The sequence below is a fragment of the Grampus griseus genome, assembly GCF_964374135.1.
Source record: "Grampus griseus genome assembly, chromosome: 13".
NCBI classification, from domain to species: Eukaryota; Metazoa; Chordata; class Mammalia; order Artiodactyla; family Delphinidae; genus Grampus; species Grampus griseus.
Window position 1 is genome coordinate 45,687,925 of NC_139007.1, and position 20,164 is coordinate 45,708,088.

General features: G+C 39.7%; 1 protein-coding gene across 1 annotated transcript; it reads right to left on the minus strand.

Annotated features, from left to right (window-relative positions):
• Window positions 1–5,001: 5,001 nt before the first annotated feature.
• On the minus strand, window positions 5,002–16,271 carry FAM162B (family with sequence similarity 162 member B; the record flags this gene model as incomplete). Its single annotated transcript, XM_082668709.1, is given in 6 exon segments — window positions 5,002–5,043; window positions 5,563–5,671; window positions 9,125–9,236; window positions 9,381–9,444; window positions 9,446–9,818; window positions 16,267–16,271. Coding segments are annotated over 6 exon segments (696 nt in total). The 3' UTR covers window positions 5,002–5,010.
• Window positions 16,272–20,164: the final 3,893 nt, after the last annotated feature.

Here is a 20,164-nt window from a genome sequence, read left to right on the forward strand (position 1 = left end):
TCGATTTCTCCTTTTATGGCTGTTAGTATTTGCCTTATGTATTGAGGTGCTCCTATGTTGGGTGCATAAATATTTACAATTGTTATGTCTTTTTCTTGGGTCGATCCCTTGATCATTATGTAGTGTCCTTCTTTGTCTCTTCTAATAGTCTTTATTTTAAAGTCTATTTTGTCTGATATGAGAATTGCTACTCCAGCTTTCTTTTGGTTTCCATTTGCATGGAATATGTTTTTTCATCCCCTTACTTTCAGTCTCTATGTGTCTCTAGGTCTGAAGTGGGACTCTTGTAGACAGCATATATATGGGTCTTGTTTTTGTATCCATTCACCCAGTCTGTGTCTTTTGGTGGGAGCATTTAGTCCATTTACATTTAAGGTAATTATCGATATGTATGTTCCTATTCCCATTTTCTTAATTGTTTTGGGTTTGTTATTGTAGGTCTTTTCCTTCTCTTGTGTTTCTTGTCTAGAGAAGATCCTTTAGCATTTGTTGTAAAGCTGGTTTGGTGGTGCTGAACTCTCTCAGCTTTTGCTTGTCTGTAAAGGTTTTAATTTCTCCATCAAATCTGAATGAGTTCCTTGCTGGGTAGAGTAATCTTGGTTGTAGGTTTTTCTCCTTCATGACTTTAAATATGTCCTGCCAGTCCCTTCTGGCTTGCAGAGTTTCTGCTGAAAGATCAGCTGTTAACCTTATGGGTTTTCCCTTTTTTGTTATTTGTTGTTTTTCCCTTGCTGCTTTTAATATGTTTTCTTTGTATTTAATTTTTGACAGTTTGATTAATATGTGTCTTGGTGTGTTTCTCCTTGGATTTATCCTGTATGGGACTCTCTGTGCTTTGTGGGCTTGATTAACTATTTCTTTCCCATATTAGGGAAGTTTTCAACTATAATCTCTTCAAATATTTTCTCAGTCCCTTTCTTTTTCTCTTCTTCTTCTGGAACCCCTATAATTCGAATGTTGGTGCATTTAATGTTGTCCCAGAGGTCTCTGAGACCGTCCTCAGTTGTTTTCATTCTTTTTTCTTTATTCTGCTCTGCAGTAGTTATTTCCACTATTTTATCTTCCAGGTCACTTATCCGTTCTTCTGCCTCAGTTATTCTGCTATTGATCCCATCTAGAGTATTTTTAATTTCATTTGTTGTGTTGTTCATTGTTGCTTGTTTCATCTTTAGTTCTTCTAGGTCCTTGTTAGATGTTTCTTGCATTTTCTCTATTTCCAAGATTTTGGATCATCTTTACTATCATTATTCTGAATTCTTTTTCAGGTAGACTGCCTATTTCCTCTTCATTTGTTAGGTCTGGTGGGTTTTTATCTTGCTCCTTCATCTGCTGTGTGTTTTTCTGTCTTCTCATTCTTCTTATGTTACTGTATTTGGGGTCTCCTTTTTGCAGCCTGCATTTTCATAGTTCCCGTTGTTTTTCGTGTCTGTCCCCGGTGGCTAAGGTTGGTTCAGTGGGTTGTGTAGGCTTCCTGGTGGAGGGGACTAGTGCCTGTGTTCTGGTGGATGAGGCTGGATCTTGTCTTTCTGGTGGGCAGGTCCACGTCTGGTGTTGTGTTTTGGGGTGTCTTTGGACTTATTATGATTTTAGGCAGGCTCTCTGCTAATGGGTGGGGTTGTGTTCCTGTCTTGCTAGTGGTTTGTCATAGGGTGTCCAGCACTGTAGCTTGCTGGTCATTGAGTGGATCTGGCTCTTAGTGCTAAGATGGAGATCTCTGGGAGAGCTTTTGCCGTTTGATATTACGTGGAGCTGGGAGGTCTCTGTGGACCAATGTCCTGAACTTGGCTCTCTCACCTCAGAGGCTCAGGCCTGACATCCAGCTGGAGCACAAATCCCTGTCAGCCACAGGGCTCAGAAGAAAAGGGAGAAAAGAAAGAAAGAAAGAAAAAATAAAATAAAACAGAGTTATTAAAATAAAAAAAGAAAGAAGAGAGCAACCAAACCAAAAAACAAATCCACCAATGATAACAAGTACTAAAAACTATGCAAAATAATAATAATAATGACAGACAGAACCCTAGGACAAATGGCAAAAGCAAAGCTATACAGACAAAATCACACAAAGAAGCATACACATATACACTCACAAAAAGAGAAAAAGGAAAAAATATATATATATATTAAAAACAAAAAGAAAGAGAGCAACCAAATCAATAAACAAATCTACCAATGATAATAAGCTGTAAATACTAAACTAAGATAAACATAAAACCATAAACAAATTAGATGCAGAAAGCAATCCCCAAGTCTACAGTTGCTCCCAAAGTCCACCACCTCAACTTTGGGATGATTCGTTGTGTATTCAGGTATTCCACAGATGCAGGGTACATGAAGTTGATTGTGGAGATTTAATCTGCTGCTCCTGAGGCTGCTGGGAGAGATTTCCCTTTTTCTTCTTTGTTCTCACAGCTCCCAGGGGCTCAGCTTTGGATTTGGCTCTGCCTCTGTGTGTAGGTCACCTGAGGGCGCCTGTTCTTCACTCAGAAAGGACGGGGTTAAAGGAGCAGCTGATCTGGGGGCTCTGGCTCGCTCAGGCGGGGGGGGGGGGAGGAAGGGGTACAGAATGTGGGGTGCGCCTGTGGCGGCAGAGGCCGGTGTGACGTTGCACCAGCCTGAGGCACACGGTGTGTTCTCCTGGAGAAGTTGTCTGTGGATCACGGGACCCTGGCAGTGGCAGGCTGCACAGGCTCCCGGGAGGGGAGGTTAGGATGGTGACCTGTGCTCACACACAGGCTTCTTGGTGGCTGCAGCAGCAGCCATAGCATCTCATGCCCGTCTCTGGTGTCTGTGCTGATAGCCGCGGCTCGCGCCCATCTCTGGAGCTCGTTTAGGCGGTGCTCTGAATCCCCTCTCCTTGCGCACTCCAAAACAATGGTCTCTTGCTTCTTAGGCAGTTCCAGAGTTTTTCCCAGACTCCCTCCCGGCTAGCTGTGGCGCACGAGCCCCCTTCAGGCTGTGTTCACGCAGTCAACCCCAGTCCTCTCCCTGGGATCTGACCTTCGAAGCCCGAGCCTCAGCTCCTGGCCCCCACCTGCCCTGGGGGGTGAGCAGACAAGCCTCTCAGGCTGGTGAGTGCTGGTCGGCACCGATCCTCTGCACAGGCATCTCTCCGCTTTGCCCTCCACACCCCTATTGCTGCGCTCTCCTCCATGGCTCCAAAGCTTCCCCCACCCACCCACCCTCTGTCTCCACCAGTGAAGGGGCTTCCTAGTGTGTGGAAACTTTTCCTCCTTCACAGCTACCTCCCAGAAGTGCAGGTCTCATCCCTATTCTTTTGTCTCTGTTTTTCCTTTTGCCCTATGCAGGTACGTGGGGAGTTTCTTGCCTTTTGGGAGGTCTGAGGTCTTCTGACAGCGTTCAGTAGGTGTTCTGTAGGAGTCGTTCCACATGTAGATGTATTTTTGATGTATTTGTGGGGAGGAAGGTGATCTCCACGTCTTACTCCTCCACCATCTTGAAGGTCTCCCCCCCAACATATATTTTTAACAGGTGGGAAGAATAGTCAGAATGGGGAAAGAGGCCATATTTGAAGTGATAACAGCTTAGACTTTTTCAGAAGTGAGGAAAGCTATAGGTCCTCAGACTGAAGAACATACAAAGTCCTTAGCGGAAAAAATAAAAATAGATAGTGATGGAAGTCTAATATGCATCTCACATTCAGTATATCTGAAATAGAGGACTTGACATATTTTGCCTGTCATGCCTATCAGTTCTTTCCCCAGCCTTAGACATCTCAACAAATGGCAGCACCATCCACCTAGGTGCTCAAAGCAAAAACCCAGGCGTTTTGATGTCATTCTTCCTTTTTCTCTCCTCTTCCCACATTGAATTTACCACAAAATTCTATCCTTTTGACCCCCCAATACATCTCAAATTGCTAACCATTTCTCCATCTCTATATGACACCATCTTATTTAGGGTACATGCATTAATTATTCAAAATGAAAGGTGAATTGGAGAGAGGCAAGAGAGACAGAGTAAGACCATTTAAAAGATACTGCAATAAACTAGGCAACAGATGGTGGTTATTTCAGACCAGGGTGATATCAAGAGAGATGGTGAGGAGTGGTCCAATTGTGCATATAGTCTTAAGTGGAGTCAACAGGATTGCTGGTATATAACGACTTACTCATGAGCAGTTGGAAAGATAATAAAATAGTGAGTGCCTGAGCAAGGCCATTTCAGATGGGGTGGTCACGGAAGCTCTCACTGAGAAGAAGGAGAATGAGTCAGCTACAGTAAGGCCAAGAGAAGGAAGGAAAGCCTAGAGAGAATAAAGGGTCTGACGCCTTAAAAAACAAAAAAGAACTAGTGTGGCTGAAGCATAAGGAACCAAGGGAGGATGGTATGAAACACGGAGGGTCCAGGTAGTATCAAAATCCAATCTATCGTTTAGGAGCTAGAGAATCACCAACTGGGTAGACAGTCATTTTATCTAGGATAGGTTAAAAACAAGAGATGACTGAATTTCTTTATTTCTATGTTTAAGTGTTCAGCCAGCAAACATTTAAGAAATTTTCCATTTGATGAGAATAATTTCAAAGCATAAGCTCTTTGCTGAGCCAACAGAAATGAGTAGACATGTATATAACATCAGTAAGCTCAGAAGACCAAGTCCCTGTGTGAAATATTGGGCTCAAATACCCTTGAAAACCTGAGAAGTAAAGAAGAGCAGGACCATAGGTCTAGGCAGAATGGTCATTGGCTAAATGTGCCTAGAGAGTGAAGACGGATCCAGGCAAACTATTCTGTGTGATGTGGCTGCCAAAATCTATTTCCAACTCTGGCTGTGTTACTGAAATGCAGTGTTCAAAAACAAAGAGGTTATAATCGCACTCTAAGGGACTCAGTTGCAGGTATCACAATGAAGAGGGACACTGATAAAGTGGAGTGTGTCCAGAGGAGAGCTCAAAATAGAGGAAAGCTGTTAGGGATGGAGAAATTAAGAGTAGAGAAAAGATGACTCACAGAGGAGTATCAGGTATCTCCCAATATTTGTGGGGCTGCTCTTCATGGCAAAAAGTGATCAGCAGATGAAAGAATCTGGGGAAGCAAGAAGCAAAATTAGACAGTAATTAGCTCTTAATTCCCCTCTAGAAACTACATATTGGAGATGACAAGGAAAGGGCTTATACACAGGATACAGGCAAACTAGCCCGCCTTGGTCATCATTTCCAACTTTTGCACTTCTAACTATTTCATGATTCTATGCAATAGCTAACTGAGTTCATGATTTAAGGAATGATGTAGTCTGGATAACTTTCATACAACAAAGTTCTTCCTGTGCAGATTTTAACCATGTTATAAACTGTTATTTTTGTTTTTGCTTATCTTATAAATGGAAACAACTTCTGTCCCTCCTGTCCATATAGTTAATTTGTTGACTCAAATTTCCATGAACAATGCTGTTTCCAGTATGATAAATATATGCAGGTGGCTTAAGGTGTCTGAGATGAAATTGTTCTTACATTGAGAAAACAGCAATAATCCCCCAAAGGAGAACAAAGCTCATAATCCTTCTTAAAATTCACAAGTCTATCTTTACTTTAAAGAGGTACTCACCCTTTTGGCTGACGCTATCACTGCAAAGCAGGCGATGATTGTGAGTCCGATCATTATGTAACAAGCTTTCACTCGCGCTTTGTTTCTTGCAGCATCTATCGTTTCTGGCCTAAACCAAGATGTGTATTCTGTTAATTATATTAAAGCAATATGATTTTCTGACTGGCATAATAAACAATGATTTTTTATGTAAATATTCCAAAAGTGTCCCTGAATGCAAATGGCAGATGTGAAATATTTCCAAATGCTAGCCCATTATCTTACCGATTTCAAGTTAACAGGTATTTATTCAGGTCCTAAATAATGTTAGCCACTATGAAATGACAATGCAGTATATTTGGTTTCTAACTGTTCAAAATATAACTACTGGAGATTATGACCTGACTCTCCATTATTTTTGTTTCACTGACTGGGATAAAAGTAAGAATTAATGCCTATGTATGTCTATGACTCATGTTCATTTGGCCCCTGTGTTATTAAGTGGGCTTTGTTTTCAGTTTTGAACAGGTTGTTTCTGAAAACTTATTTTCATCATTTTGGTTTTTCACTAGCCTCCAAATCTCTTCTTGCCCCCTCCCATCCTGACTCCATTAAAGAGACTATTTTACATTTTGTGAAGATGACTCTTATTATACTGCTATTATACATTATATATTTTGTGAGAATGTCTATTAGGGTGTTTCCTTCGTGGCTTCTGCATGAAGTTTTCAAAAGAAGTGATCAAAATCACAATGATTTGTTGAAGAAAAGACAAACACACAAACACAACAAACACAAACACAAAAACAACAAACACAAACACAAACACAAACATTTTCTTATTATTATTCTGACATTTTATATGCTTACTTGAATACTGCATAGTCTTATTTATTAATAAAGTTATATGCAAGTTATCCAGATTTTAGCAAAGTAGTGTTACAAAAGTAATCATGCCTGTAGGCCTTTATGATAAAATAAATTTTAACAATTTGCAGTAACATGAAGTGGCAGTTTATAAATACATACAATTAAAGAATGACTTTTGAGAATGTATTCAGCAGTATTTTTTATCTTTGTCAAGTTTAAATAGAATGTAGTCACATAAAAAAAGAATTCCAGGAAGACAATTTGCAATTCTTCTTAAAAATGAAAATTTTTTTCTTTAACTTTCCACTAGTTGAAAGAACACAGAAAACCAATATCTAGCCTGCTTTCCTCAGATTTTAGGCAGATTAATGTAAGTTTGAAGGTAGTTGTCAACAGATGAATTTTAGCACATTATTAGATTATACTTGTTGTTGACTTTTGTTCCAGATGGAACCTGAAAGATCTGATCTTTTTTACCCATCCATCTGGCTTCGAACAGCTATACCAAATTAGTTTAACACTGAAAAGAAAAGAAAAAGTACAGTCATTATTAAATATCATTAGTGTAAATTAGTTTAACACTGAAAAGAAAAGAAAAAGTACAGTTATTATTAAATATCATTAGTGTATGGTCCAAAAATTATAGGTCACTTAATTATATGTCCATTAAAAGCATAAAAATGAAAGCTGTTTATATTGTAAATCTAACACTTAGCTTAGGAGGCATAGCTCTCCTAAATAGCAATGCTTTTAAAAAATTATAGAAAATAATAAAATATTCAAATACTTTCATGTTTTCAACCCAAAACTACAATACTTTTTCTAGGCACCTTGCTCAAAGTTAAATTCTTCTGTTTATAATATTTCTTTTTATTTTATTTTATTTTGGCTGTGTTGGGTCTTCATTGCTGCGTGCATGATTTCTCTAGTTGTGGTAATCCAGGGAGACTCTTTGCTGTGATGCGTGGGCTTCTCATTGCGATGGCTTCTCTCGTTGCAGAGCATGGGCTCCAGGCACGCGGGATTCAGTAGTTGTGGCACGCAGGCTCAGTAGTTGTGGCTCACGGGCTCTAGAGCGCAGGCTCAGTAGTTGTGGCGCATGGGCCCAGTTGCTCTGCGGCACGTGGGACCTTCTCAGACCAGGGCTCCAACCCGTGTCCCCTGCATTGGCAGGCGGATTCTTAACCACTGTGCCACCAGGGAAGCCCTATAATATTTTTTTTGACTGTGATCCTGGGGAAATTAAATTATTTCTGTAAAATGGGTCTCTTCACATATGCAGCCATGCTAAAATGGATCTAGGTTCTCTTGACAAGCATTAATTTACAATAATGCAGGTTCTTTACATTTTTGATTACTCTGTTGTGTAGCACTAGAATTCAAAATCCAAAAACACTGAGCATGGTCTTTTTAAGCTTTTCTGGGGCTAATTTCTTCTTTGGGCTAAGTCTTTAGTTTAGAGGCTATAGATCTCAAGGAAAACAAAATTTGCTTTATAATATTAAAAAACATCTTCGTGGTTGAATAAATGCTGAAAATAGAATTCAAATTCCATGTTATTTCAAATTCCATGTCCATTCCTCATTAAATAATTTGATACAAGAAAGGAATAAAAATGTTTGAGAATTCATTATTGAATGGACATTTCCCGCCTTATTTTGTTTTCCATTTATTTGAGATGCTTTTGGTGACTAATAAATTAACAATCAATAAAAGTGTGGGCAATATGCACAGCACAAGATGTAGGCCCAGTTTCCGTTATCCATTCTAATAGGCATTGATTACATCATATAAATATAATATTTGAACATCTGAAATCTTTATTTGATTTTATAGTTCTAGTCTCCCGTTTTTTTTTGAGATCAGTTCAAAAAGTAGTAGATTGATGTTATCCTTAGTTTCCTTCCTTCCCCTTGTAACCACTGCCTTGTAAAATTCCCGGAAGATTTTTGGGCTTTGCATAAACTGAAGCTGTAGAAAGATGGTTTTTACAGGTTACATTTACTTTTAAAAAAAAAAAATATTAAATTTACCCTGGAGTTGAAGTTGTCAGCTTAAGTTTTATTAAGCGAATCTCTGTCCTGGGTTTGGGATGAGGAAGAGGCCAGCGACGCTGATGCGCCGTGGGTCCCAGTCCGAGTAAACCCGTACTCAAGAGGGCTGCAGGACCGCGTACACCTGACATCTCCCACCCCAGAAGAGGAGGTCACATGGATGTGGCTTCTTCCCAGAGACTCTCTAGCCACCCCTCGAGCCATGATGCTTCCTTGGGTGCTTCAGGGAGCCGCCCTCCCCTCCCAGGCCAGAGCCCTTCTCCCTCTCAGCCACCCGGGTGCACGCAAGGCCGGTGCCTTCCGTTTGGCCTAAGTATACTCCACTGTCTCATGGCCCGGAGCTCGCTGGGGGCGGGCATCTAAGCGACGGTGGAAGTGCCCACTGAACTTCTGGATTTTCACCCGACTTCAAGAATCTTTCTGTAAGCTTAGCTTAGCTCCCACAGCCCAATCACGGAGCCTGGCATTTAACCGCACTCGGGGGGCGTGGGTAAATTCCTTAAGGTGGTAGGTGTTATTGTGAAGACCTGTGTGGCTCCGCGGCCGCCTCCGCTCCAGGGTGCGCATTGGTCGGGAAGTGGATGGACCCCGAGACCCCCAGGCCCGGCGCCGACCCTGCCGGGCGCACGCAACCCGGGCCGGGCACAGGCCACACTTACGGAGTCCGAGGCGGGATCTCCTCCATCTTTGTGAAACGCCCGGTCCACAGCAGGATTTCCCTGTCTAATTGCGACGGCTTGTGCTCGGCGGGGACCCTATGGGCCTTCCCTGCTGCGACAGCGACAGGGATGTACGGAGGCACCGAGAGACGGCACAGAGACCAGTGCACGCTCACGCCTCCGTCCCCCAGCCCCGGCTCCTCGTCCGCCTCTCCGCGGACCCCTCCCTCCCAGGCCGTTCCCAGTCCCTGCTCACAGGAGCCTGGGGGCTCTGAGCCGCCGGGGGCCCAGCCGCTGGAGTACTGGGGGTGACCGGGGGGGCCGGAGAGACGTGACGGGCAGCCGCGCGGCTTCTGGGGGCGGTCCCGGGGCGCAGCGGGGGATGCGCCCCAGGCGGAGGTGCAGGAGGCGCCCGACGTTGGCGAGCAAGCTGCGTCCTGGTCTCCCGGCCGAAACCCAGCCGGAGCCAGGGACCGAGCTCCCGGGACGCCTGCCCCGCCCCGCGCAGCTACCAGGGGAGCCCCGGATGCGCAGCCGGAGTCTGTCGTGCGCCTCCTGGGTTCCCGGACTGCGGCCCCAGCCGGCGACCCGGGACGGGGGCTGAGACGGTCGCCAGGCGGGGCCCGGTAGCGACCTGACGGCGGGACTACTTTCCCCCTGAGGCAGCTCCGTGCCGCTCGTGTTAAAGGCGTTTCTTGGTGTGGAGTAGAAACGAGTTTCCGTCAGAGCTTTTTAGGTTCCACTGTTTGGTGCCCAGGAGAATAAATCTAAACTCTCTCCTCCAGAGAAGGGCAACAGTCAGGCCTTCAAGTTCAGGTCGCTTCAGATGTTTACCAAGTAAGTGTCAGGACTTTCAACGAACTTCTGATTTTCCCATGAAGAGGTTTTTTGAAGTTAGCTCTTCACCCCACTCTCCACTCCCGTCCTTTTCTCTTTTCCAGGTAAAACGACCTCAGTTCCTACCACTGGTTTTCTCCACCTTTTTATTTCTTAGACCACAAACTCTTCAAACTCCCTTCAAAATGAGCTTTTTTTCTATCTTCCCTCTCAAAAAGAGGGGAGAATCCACGTTTCTCTGGTATCTAAATGGGAACAGGGACTCAGAGAAAGGGCTTGTAGGAAAGCTGGCTACTCCGAAGGAATCTACCTAGTCTACTTCCTCACATTCCAGGGACAACAGACCCCAGCCACGTTAAAGTGCTCTCCAGGACCCAGCCCCAGGCTACCGCACCCTCCTCCTTACTGTCTCGGAGGTCCCTTCCCAACACAGACACTGCCCTACTTTTAGTTGGATCCCCACATATTTCTTTCCTTCCTAACTAGACTGTCCAGGCTCTTGAAGGCAAGATCTCTGTAACTCTGCGTCTTTCACATAATGGCGTTTTAACGAAAGAGGACAGATTCATATCTCAGTAAAGAAATATGCAGTTAGAGACACAATTGTGGAAGGAACCATGAGCTTTGCCTTCACACTAAGGTTTAATCCCCTAATTTGTGATTTAAGGGTTACACAATTATAAGCAAATCATTTAAGTCATTTGTCTTGGTCTCATTTGTAAAATAAGAGTTGCTTCCTTTCAAGTTCGTTCATGCAACAACTACAAAAAAAACCCTACTGTATGCCAGCGACTTCTCAGATCTGGGTATAGAGCAGTGAACAATGTCAAGTGGGGATTAGTAGATGAAGAAAAAAAAGCAGGATGAAAAAAAGTAAGCAGGCATGGGGGTGGACGCTATTTAAAAAGGATGGTTAGAGATGCCCCTCTAAATGTGCCTGGTACGTTCATAACACTTCAAAGATGTTTCTTTCCCTTCACATTCTTTAACTAGTCCCCAAACACAAGGGCATTTTAATTCATGAAATCTCTTGTAGGGAACTGTAGGAGGCAATGAGCTCCCTAAGAGTGTAGCTGAAACATTGGCACTTAGTAGATCCTTAATTTTAATCTGTTAAATAGATGAAAAAATGAATGAAAATCTTCAATAATGAAATAGACTCTATCTGGGCTAGTTTAAGAAAAGACTGAATACTTGAGGACATGCTGCATGATGAACAGAATGAATTCCTACCTGAAAAAGTCCGTTGCCATAGATAATATTTGATGGTTGCAGGAATATGCTACTTGAAAATTCTCCCATTATTCAAATGTGTTGTTTTCTCCTTTAATATTTTATTTTTCTTCACATCACTGAAAATACCCATAGAGCTAGAGAAAAACATCTGTGTGAAACAGCCAATCAGTAATATTATATATTACTGTAATATTATAATATATTATAATTTTATATATATAATAACCAAGGAATATTAAACTAACTAAATAAGTTTATTTCCCTGGAGAGAACCAAATGTCAGGTATCTACACATGATTTTCTCTCTCAAGCTTCTCTAGCATTGCAGAACCACAGGGCAAGAGAATCGTGGCTTATGTCATGAGAGAAAGAACAGTTTGCATTCTGTTCTCTGTTCCTGATGCAATTAAAATATCACTATTCGGCAGTGTTCTACATTAAAAAAAAAACACAGTTGCATGAGAGATGTTTTCTTTAGCTCTAGAATTGGAACAACAACCAAAAAAAAAAACAAAAACAAAAACTCGAATCAACTTCTAATAGAAGAAAAACTAATTATATTCCTTTCTTTCTTTCTTTTAAACCAGGACAGTTCGTTTGTTCATTGAACAAATGTTCATTAAATGTCTCCTATGTGCTGGGTACTGTTCTGGGCTCTGAGGTTACAGCATAGCAGGTAAGCATACAAAAATCTTTGCTCCTCACAGAGTTTATTATTAATCCACAGTGGTTTCAGTTTATACGTTCTGTACTATGTTATTTCTCAGTCCAATGGTTCATCTAATTTGCATATACTATTTACAGTTTTGTTCCTTCAAGGCTTGTTTTGATTAGTATGGTTTATGTTCCCATTTCCTACAGTTAATTTACTTACTTCTTAAGGTATACTGCTATAGCTAGGAATAATTTTTAAATAAAGTGATTTCATAGATTAAGTGGAAAGTGTGGTAACTTAAAAATTATTATTATTTTTTATTGTTGAAAGCTAGTGTGTGCTCTGCACTGGGCTAAGGCAGGAAATGCAAAGATTGCTGCAGTCCCCAAGAAGTTCCCAGTCTGGCTGGCACTATATTCCCTCATCAGAAAATGCCTTGCTTCCAAAGGAGGAGCTGGGAGGGACCTTAACTAACTTGCTTTCCCATCCCCTACTAGTCTCTCTGTAGGGAAAGTTACTAAAGTGACAGTTTCCCTGCAGACCCAGCTTACAGTGGCCTCCAGTGGTTCCGGCAACCTTATCAAGTGGGTGGTCCAGGCAAGTGCCTGATTACCTGCTAGGTACTAAGCATGTGCTGAGGACACCAGCAAAAGCTCAAAATGAGATCTCAACCTCCCAAAAAAGATCTATATACAGCTCTTCATGTTATTCCTGTTAAATCCCATTTTCATTGCTGTAGTTCAGTATTTTATTCTCTCTCAACCATCTATTGTAATGACCTCCAAAGTATTTTCCTCATCTCTGGTCAGTTCTTTCTCCAATCCTTTCTCTGCCTAGCTTCCAGAGATAGTTTTCTAAAACATGGATGTTATCGTATAAAACTTTCATGACGCCAATCTCTTTCCTATTTTTTTTTCTAACCCTGCACCCTACATCCCTATCCACAGACTACAGAAACAACCTGAAAAAATATTATAATGAGGCAGGGAGGACTCTTTCAAAGTCTTCTGCTTTGATATTTTGCATAGTCTGATTCAAATCTATGCCCTTGTCATATCCCTAGATGTTTAAAATGTCACTAAGCACAGGTAGGTAGGTTACATTGAATTACTCTGTGCTAATAGTGATGCACAACAACTATCAATTGACATCACAGTTTAGTTCTGGCTTGTATAGCTGGGTAGGCACTGTGTGTGTGACCAGCGATCATCAGGGCATGGCTGAGTTCTGACTGGTTGAGTTGCTTATTGTCCCATTGTTCTAAACATTAGTCTGAAAAAATACATTCAGAAGAAACCAGGTTGGATTAATTGCTCCTGCACTGATCAAAACCTTTCATACTTTCAATAATACATAGCTTGTATTCGTTCTAGAAATAGCAAATCTGAAATATATGCATATTTATGAAGTACTATTTATGCAAACTGCCCCCAGGACGGTGAAGAGGCATCTGCAATGATCATGTCTCTCACATTCGTTGGCTGAAAGGTTATTTTTGTAGCCTACTTGAATGTCTGTTAAGACTCATATATGTCAGATTGTGTGTAATTGCTAATCATTTTTGGTGGAGCATCCTCTGGCTCCCGTGATCAATTTCAAACTCCAAAATTCCTAGTAAGAATCTTTTTTTTTTTTTTTTTTGCGGTACGCGGGCCCCTCACTGTTGTGGCCTCTCCCGTTGCGGAGCACAGGCTCCGGACGCGCAGGCTCAGCGGCCATGGCTCACGGGCCCAGCCACTCCGCGGCATGTGGGATCCTCTCGGACAGGGGCACGAACCCGCGTCCCCTGCATCGACAGGCAGACACTCAACCACTGCACCACCAGGGAAGCCCCCTAGTAATAATCTTGTATGAAAAAGTGAGGATTTTATGGTCCCCAACACTGAATTTGCTACAGACTTTTCACACTTGAGGCACAATTATGACTTTATGTGCTTCAAATCTGTATCCTGCAATAGCCTTTTATGATGACTTGCCAGTGCTTCTCCAGCTCCGTGTCCCACGCCACCCTCCTCATACACGTATAGGGAAGTGGTCTTGCAAAATTAATCCTACCCATTATAAGTGTACAATATAATACCTTACTTCTATAGTTACAATTGAAGAAGGGTTGTTATTTCATAATCATGATGTGAATGATGCCACCTTATATTCCCTTAAGACAATTACCTCTTGTCCTACATGCCTTCATACAGTTCTTCAGCTTCCCTCAGCTGCTTGTCTCTCTCTTGGTTTATATGGTCATGTTTTCTTGGAGACAGAGAACTGGCCTATTTGAATGTTTTCCCTATTCAGGAATTTAAAAAATCAACTTATCAAAATAATTTTCTTTTTTCTCTTCTGAACCTTTTTACTTGGGGCTACTCATACCGATTTCTAATTTCCAATGTGAAGTCTAATAATATCTAGGCATAGCTAATTAAGATGACAGAGTCTCAGGTAGTTTTTTTTTCATATTTCTCCTTTCACCACTATCTACAAATGGACACTTAATTATTATTTACTATTTATGATCGTGATAATGAAGATTAACAACAGAATTTGTTAAGGATAATTGGCAGGGCACTAATACCACAAATCATTTAAATTATCAGAGCTCTCCAACAAGAGGTCTGGGTTGGGTAAAAAACCCAAAATCTAGGGAAATTTTTTAAGATTAAAACTGTATAACCTAGGAGAGAGAATGTTATAGAGGTTAAAAATCAGCTATTATTTGTTCATTATTCCTTCATTCTTTCATTCAACCAGAAAGTGTAGATTAAACACCTTTTCTCAAAAGCTTAGTACTACAAAATATCCAAGAGTTATCCCTGCTAGGCTGTCCAAAAATAAAGCATTAAAAGTATCAAAAACAGCTGTCTCCTTGAATATATACTTGTTATTGGAAGGCCCATGTGTACTTTGACTAAATGCTAACTCTAAACCAAAAGAATTTATGACACTGACAGGGTGAAACATTGATTCAATAACAAAGTTCTGTTTAGATGATGCAAAAAAGGTTAAATAGGAATGGAGGCATAGGTACCTAAATGTTAAGTAGTCTTTACTTCTGTTACAAACATCATGTTCTGAGTTTGAAGTGTTTCCTAGCTTCCTCTAGTAGTCATTTAAAATCTTGAAACCTAGTTCATAAAAAGCTGGACTGCTCTAAGAGTCCATCGAAGCACTTGATAGTTGTGTAAGTGTTTTATTAAAAAATTGAGTTATAAGGCCAGAAGGGAGTGGCATGACATATTTAAAGTGCTTAAAGAAAAAAAAAAACCAACTATAACCTAGGATTCTCTACCCAGCAAGGTTATCATTCATAATTGAAGGGGAGAGAACAAGCTTCTAGGGCGGGAAAAAACTGAAAGTGTTCATCTATACTAAACTGACCTTACAGAAGTGTAAAGGATCTTCCTTAAGTGAAAAGGGAAAGGCTATGACAAGGAATATTAAATGAATGAATAAATGGTGAAAAAGTTTTTAAATTTTTTGTGAAGATTTTGTTCATATGTATTTATTATAGTTTGAATATTTAGGAAGAAAGAGCAAGTTCTATAAGGGCAATTTCTATACTTTTCCCCAAGGAAAAAAATGTATATAAGTTGAAAATGAGGGATTATTGCCCTGCCAAAATTAAAAGTTGTAATTTTTTTGGAGTCAATTTAAAAGTAACTTCTTCGCTCCTAAGAATATATTTTTACATTACCATTTCTTAATTACTTTATTTGGTAAACTAATAAAAAATATATTTTAGTTTAATGCTTGTATTCATTAGTATTGAATTAAGCAGGAACATCTATATAAGTGTTTATCATGAAGCTGTTCTAAAAGTGTTCCATGAGGGTCCTAGTTCCTGTTATACTATTGACCATAAATAAAAAGTAAAAATATAATTGCCCACTAGGTGGCAACAGTATTCCAAATTGTTCTACTAATACACACCTACAGAGTAGGGGAGTTTTCCTAAATTCTCATGATACATATGAAGAGGATGAGGTCTGTCCCTGCCCTCAACTAGCTCACAGTCTGTATTCTGCAGCTCAAATATACGTACTTTCTGTTTTTTTTTTTTCATTTCTTTTTGGTCGTTAAAAATTCTAAGCATAGACTATTCTCAAGTATCAGAAGAAAAAGTGAGTTTAATATAGCCATTTTGCCAGTGTGGAGTCTGAGCTACCAAGTGTTATGTGCTGTACCTGGAAGCAAATTATGAGCTTAGTGTCACAACCCCCAGTCCCCAAAGGTAAATCTAATAGACATTCTATGATAGTTTTTCTGCTAGAAACATATGTGGTTTCAGGCATTGCTTTTTTTCATGATTTTTCTCAGCCTCCAGACAATTAAATTAATTGTCAGCCTCCAGACAATTAAAACTGGATTAGATAGCAGCTGTGCTTTAGGGCATCCAGTTCACATTTATTACACTTACTTCATAGTCTACTTTCGCCCTAACTAGTGGCAATAGAATTGCAAGTTGATGGGAACAATCTTACTCTTATCATCTGTACATTTCAGTATACTCCATTATGATATTTAAATATATAACATATTATTAAAATAACATTAAAGGGAACATAGAATTATCCCATATTCTCACATCCTGAACACAAATATTTTCTATTTCTCTATGCTTCCTTAGAATCTTTATTAAGTAAAGTACCCATAACATCTAAAATTTTTCACTTATAGAACATAAACCATTTCCATTTTGCAGCCTAATCTTTATATTTATCTTTTTATGTGGCATCTTAATATTTAGTTATAAAGAAATGTTATAATTTATTTTATTTCTATGGTGGACGTAGGTTGTTTCTAACTTTACCTGTTGTAATTAATTACAGAATATATGATGTTCTGGATGGGCTTTAGTTTAGATATTTTGTTTAATTCTATCTCTAAATATGTACTCTCATATTTTTCAAAACATGTGTTCTGAATTTGATTCCCAACTCCTGTCAAGAACCATGTAAATGTGTGTTTTGTGTGTGTGTGTGTGTTTGTGTGTGTGTGTGTGCGCGTGAGCACACCAACAGTTTTACTCTGGGAAGTTGACTTAAGGAAATAGTTCAAACACACAAAAAATGTCCAAGTAATCCAATGTTATGATGTTTCTTCATATGTTAGCATAACTTTATTTTTGGTAACTAATGCTTTACTTTTTTTTTCTTTTTGCATTTCTGTGACCAAATAACTGACATAGAGTTCATTTGGGGTATAAGTTTTCGATCTAAATCAATTTTCCCTATACAGCACTACAATTATCCCTCCCTGTTTATTAAGTAATATTCACTTTCCTGGAATTATGGGATTCTTATTTTACTGAATGCTTAAATATAATATATAAATGGGTTTATTTGGATTTTAAGATTCCATTTTATTTATGTTTGTTTCAATATTGCATCATTTAATTATTGTTACTTTATCTGGAAGAACTACTGACTCCTGGCAGTTCTCCCACCTTTATCATTATTATTCTCTTTTAGAATGTTCTTTACCACTTACTTTCTATTTTTGTTATATAAAACAGCTTTTCATGATTTTCATTGCAATAATACCAGATCAGCAAATGGGCTGGTTAAGAAATTATTTTTCTTAAAATTTTTATTCTGAAGTAAAACATGCTCATTGTAATTAAAATTCAAACAGTAATAAAACACAGAAAGTGAAAGTCTGCTAAATCATGTACCCTTTAGAGGAAACTAGTATTACCAGTTAGATACTTGTCTTCCCAATCTTTATATATAGTATGTATACAAAAATTATACTATTCTGCAACTGGCTTCCATCATTCACAATAGATGGCAGGGCCTTTTAGTCGCTGTTCGTATAAACTTACTTCACTTTTTCAAGTGGCTGAACAGTCTTTTATTGAACAAATGTACCATAATTTATTTAATGAATTCTTTATAGACATTTAACTTGTTTGAAGTTAAAATTTTTTTATTCTTATAAGGATTTTTACAAGGAATATCATGTATTTCTATGTAGTTGAGAATTTATTTCTGAGGTCTAAATGTTCTATCAGGAGAATTGCTAAGTCAGAGACTGTCTTCAGTTGTGATAGATACTGACAAACCAGGTGTTCTAAATTACTGTTTCATCTACAGAATATAATAATTCCTATTTCCAAACTAGTAAATTTAACAAATTTTGAAGGTCCAAGAATATCTTTTTCTACTTGGGTAAGCACTGTGTGGAACATACCCTTTCCTCTTGTCCTGTATGTGTTTTGACTGACCCACTGGAGAAACAGGTTTATGATTCTAACCTGATACTTGGATGGCTGTAAGATTATTTAATGTATCTCCTTAAAAGTTTAAACATTTTAGGTCAAAGGCATGAAAATAAGTGTTGATATACAACTCTGGAAACCTTTTTTCTCCCTAATTTGCAGTGTATATGGATTTGTATGGTATAGCAGCTAGTTGGGCTGTCTGAATTCACATCAACTTGGCCACCAAAAAGCTGTGGACTTTAGGCAAGACACTTAATCTTACTGTTCCTTAAATTCCTCCTTGGTAATAGTTACCGACCTCACAAGATTGTTGTGAAAACAAATAACAACTATGATAAGGATAGTAATAATATTTTCGAATAGTGATTTATAGCTTTCAGAACACATTAACGTGCATTATCTCTGTAGATCTTTATAGTAACCTTATATGGTAGACAGAACAAGCATTTTTATCATCATTTTTTCACATAAGAAAACTAAGCCACGGTTAAGATGTGGTAACAATATCAAGGAACGTTTCTTTGACAAATTAATGTTACTACCAAGGACAAGGAAACACTTACATAAGAGTTCCTGGCAAATAGTTTCAGGCACTGCTGTGTACGTATGGCATTTCTTCAACGTTCCTGAGGATGTTTACAATGAGGAAAAGACCAGTCTGTGACCAACTGTTTTCCCTCCGCTTTTCCCACCAAAACTCTTTGTATACAGTTATAGGGAAAAGTTTAATTACCAGAAAATAGAAATATGTGTGTGATTTAGAAATGTGTACATGATAAAAGTACTGTGAGTTATTAGACAGCCATTGCCTTTGTATAGCAATTCGCCTCACCCATGCCCAGTGGAAATAAAATAGGCAAGTTTCCTCTTGCCTCGGTCACCACTGGAAGCCTTGGTTATACATCTAACTTGTACTTCTGTTTTCTCAACTTCCACTAGAGCTTCATTACAAGCACTGATTTGGGGCCTTGCACACTAGGTTATTAGGGGTAGCCCCGGAACTCAGTACACACTGGCTCTTAAAGGAGAACAGGAAAAGGACCCTCTCTCACGTGTCTTAGAAGCGTGGTTTGTCATTTTCTTGAAGTCTGACCTAACTGATCTCAGATCTTGTTGGTTTCTGCTACCTCCTTGAAATATGTATGGGTGTTTCCATCAGAAAGGAAGCCTTGTCCCTCTTTTCATGGTTGTCAGTCCCTTCCGTTTAGTCCCTAAAAGCCCCACTCAGTTATCTGTCATCCTATCATCTCCCCCACATTTAGTGTCTCCCCTACAAAGTCTGGAGATGTCTTGGTAACGGTTAAAAGTAGCACTTCTTGCAGAAATTATAATAGGGAATCCTCTCTATATTCAATAATAAAATGAGTCACAGCGTGGTTTAAAAAATCCAGCGTGAGTTACGGTGTTTAGCAGAGTGCTGGGTTCACAATGTAGTTGTGAGGATGATAGTGATGATAACGAAGACAATGAGGAAAGTTTGAGAACGCAGAAGGATGGCTACGTTTCTGTGTTTCAAGGAAAAAGTACCTTACTTAACTGAAATTATGACAGGGAAAATTAGAATAAGATAGTGGCTTAAAGCATTTCTATGTTCATTCTTTCGTTGAACACATACATTTTGAGGGCCTATTATATGCCAGGCACTGTTGCAATTACTGGGGCCACAGTAAGGAATGAAATACAAAATTCCATGCTCTCAGAGGCCTTCTGTTCTAGTTGACAAGATTGACAATAAACAAAATAAAAATAAGCAAAATGTCCAGAATGCTAGATAGTGATAAGTGCTAAGGAGAAAAACTAAAGACAGGAGGGTATAGAAGGAGTATTAGGTTGACAATGCAATTTTAAATAAGGTGACCAGGGAAGGCCTCCCTGAGATGGTGACATTTTAGGAAAGACAGAAAGGAAGTGAGAAAGTGTACCATGTGGACATCAGAGAAGATTATTATAGGCAAAGGAAACAGCAGGTAAAAGGCCTCGAGCTAGGAGAAGGGAAGACATGTATGGAAGATTGAGAAAGCCCGTGGGGTTGTAGGAAGGTAGTGGGAGATGAGGTCAGGGAGGTGCTGGTGACAGGTAATGTATGGTGTTT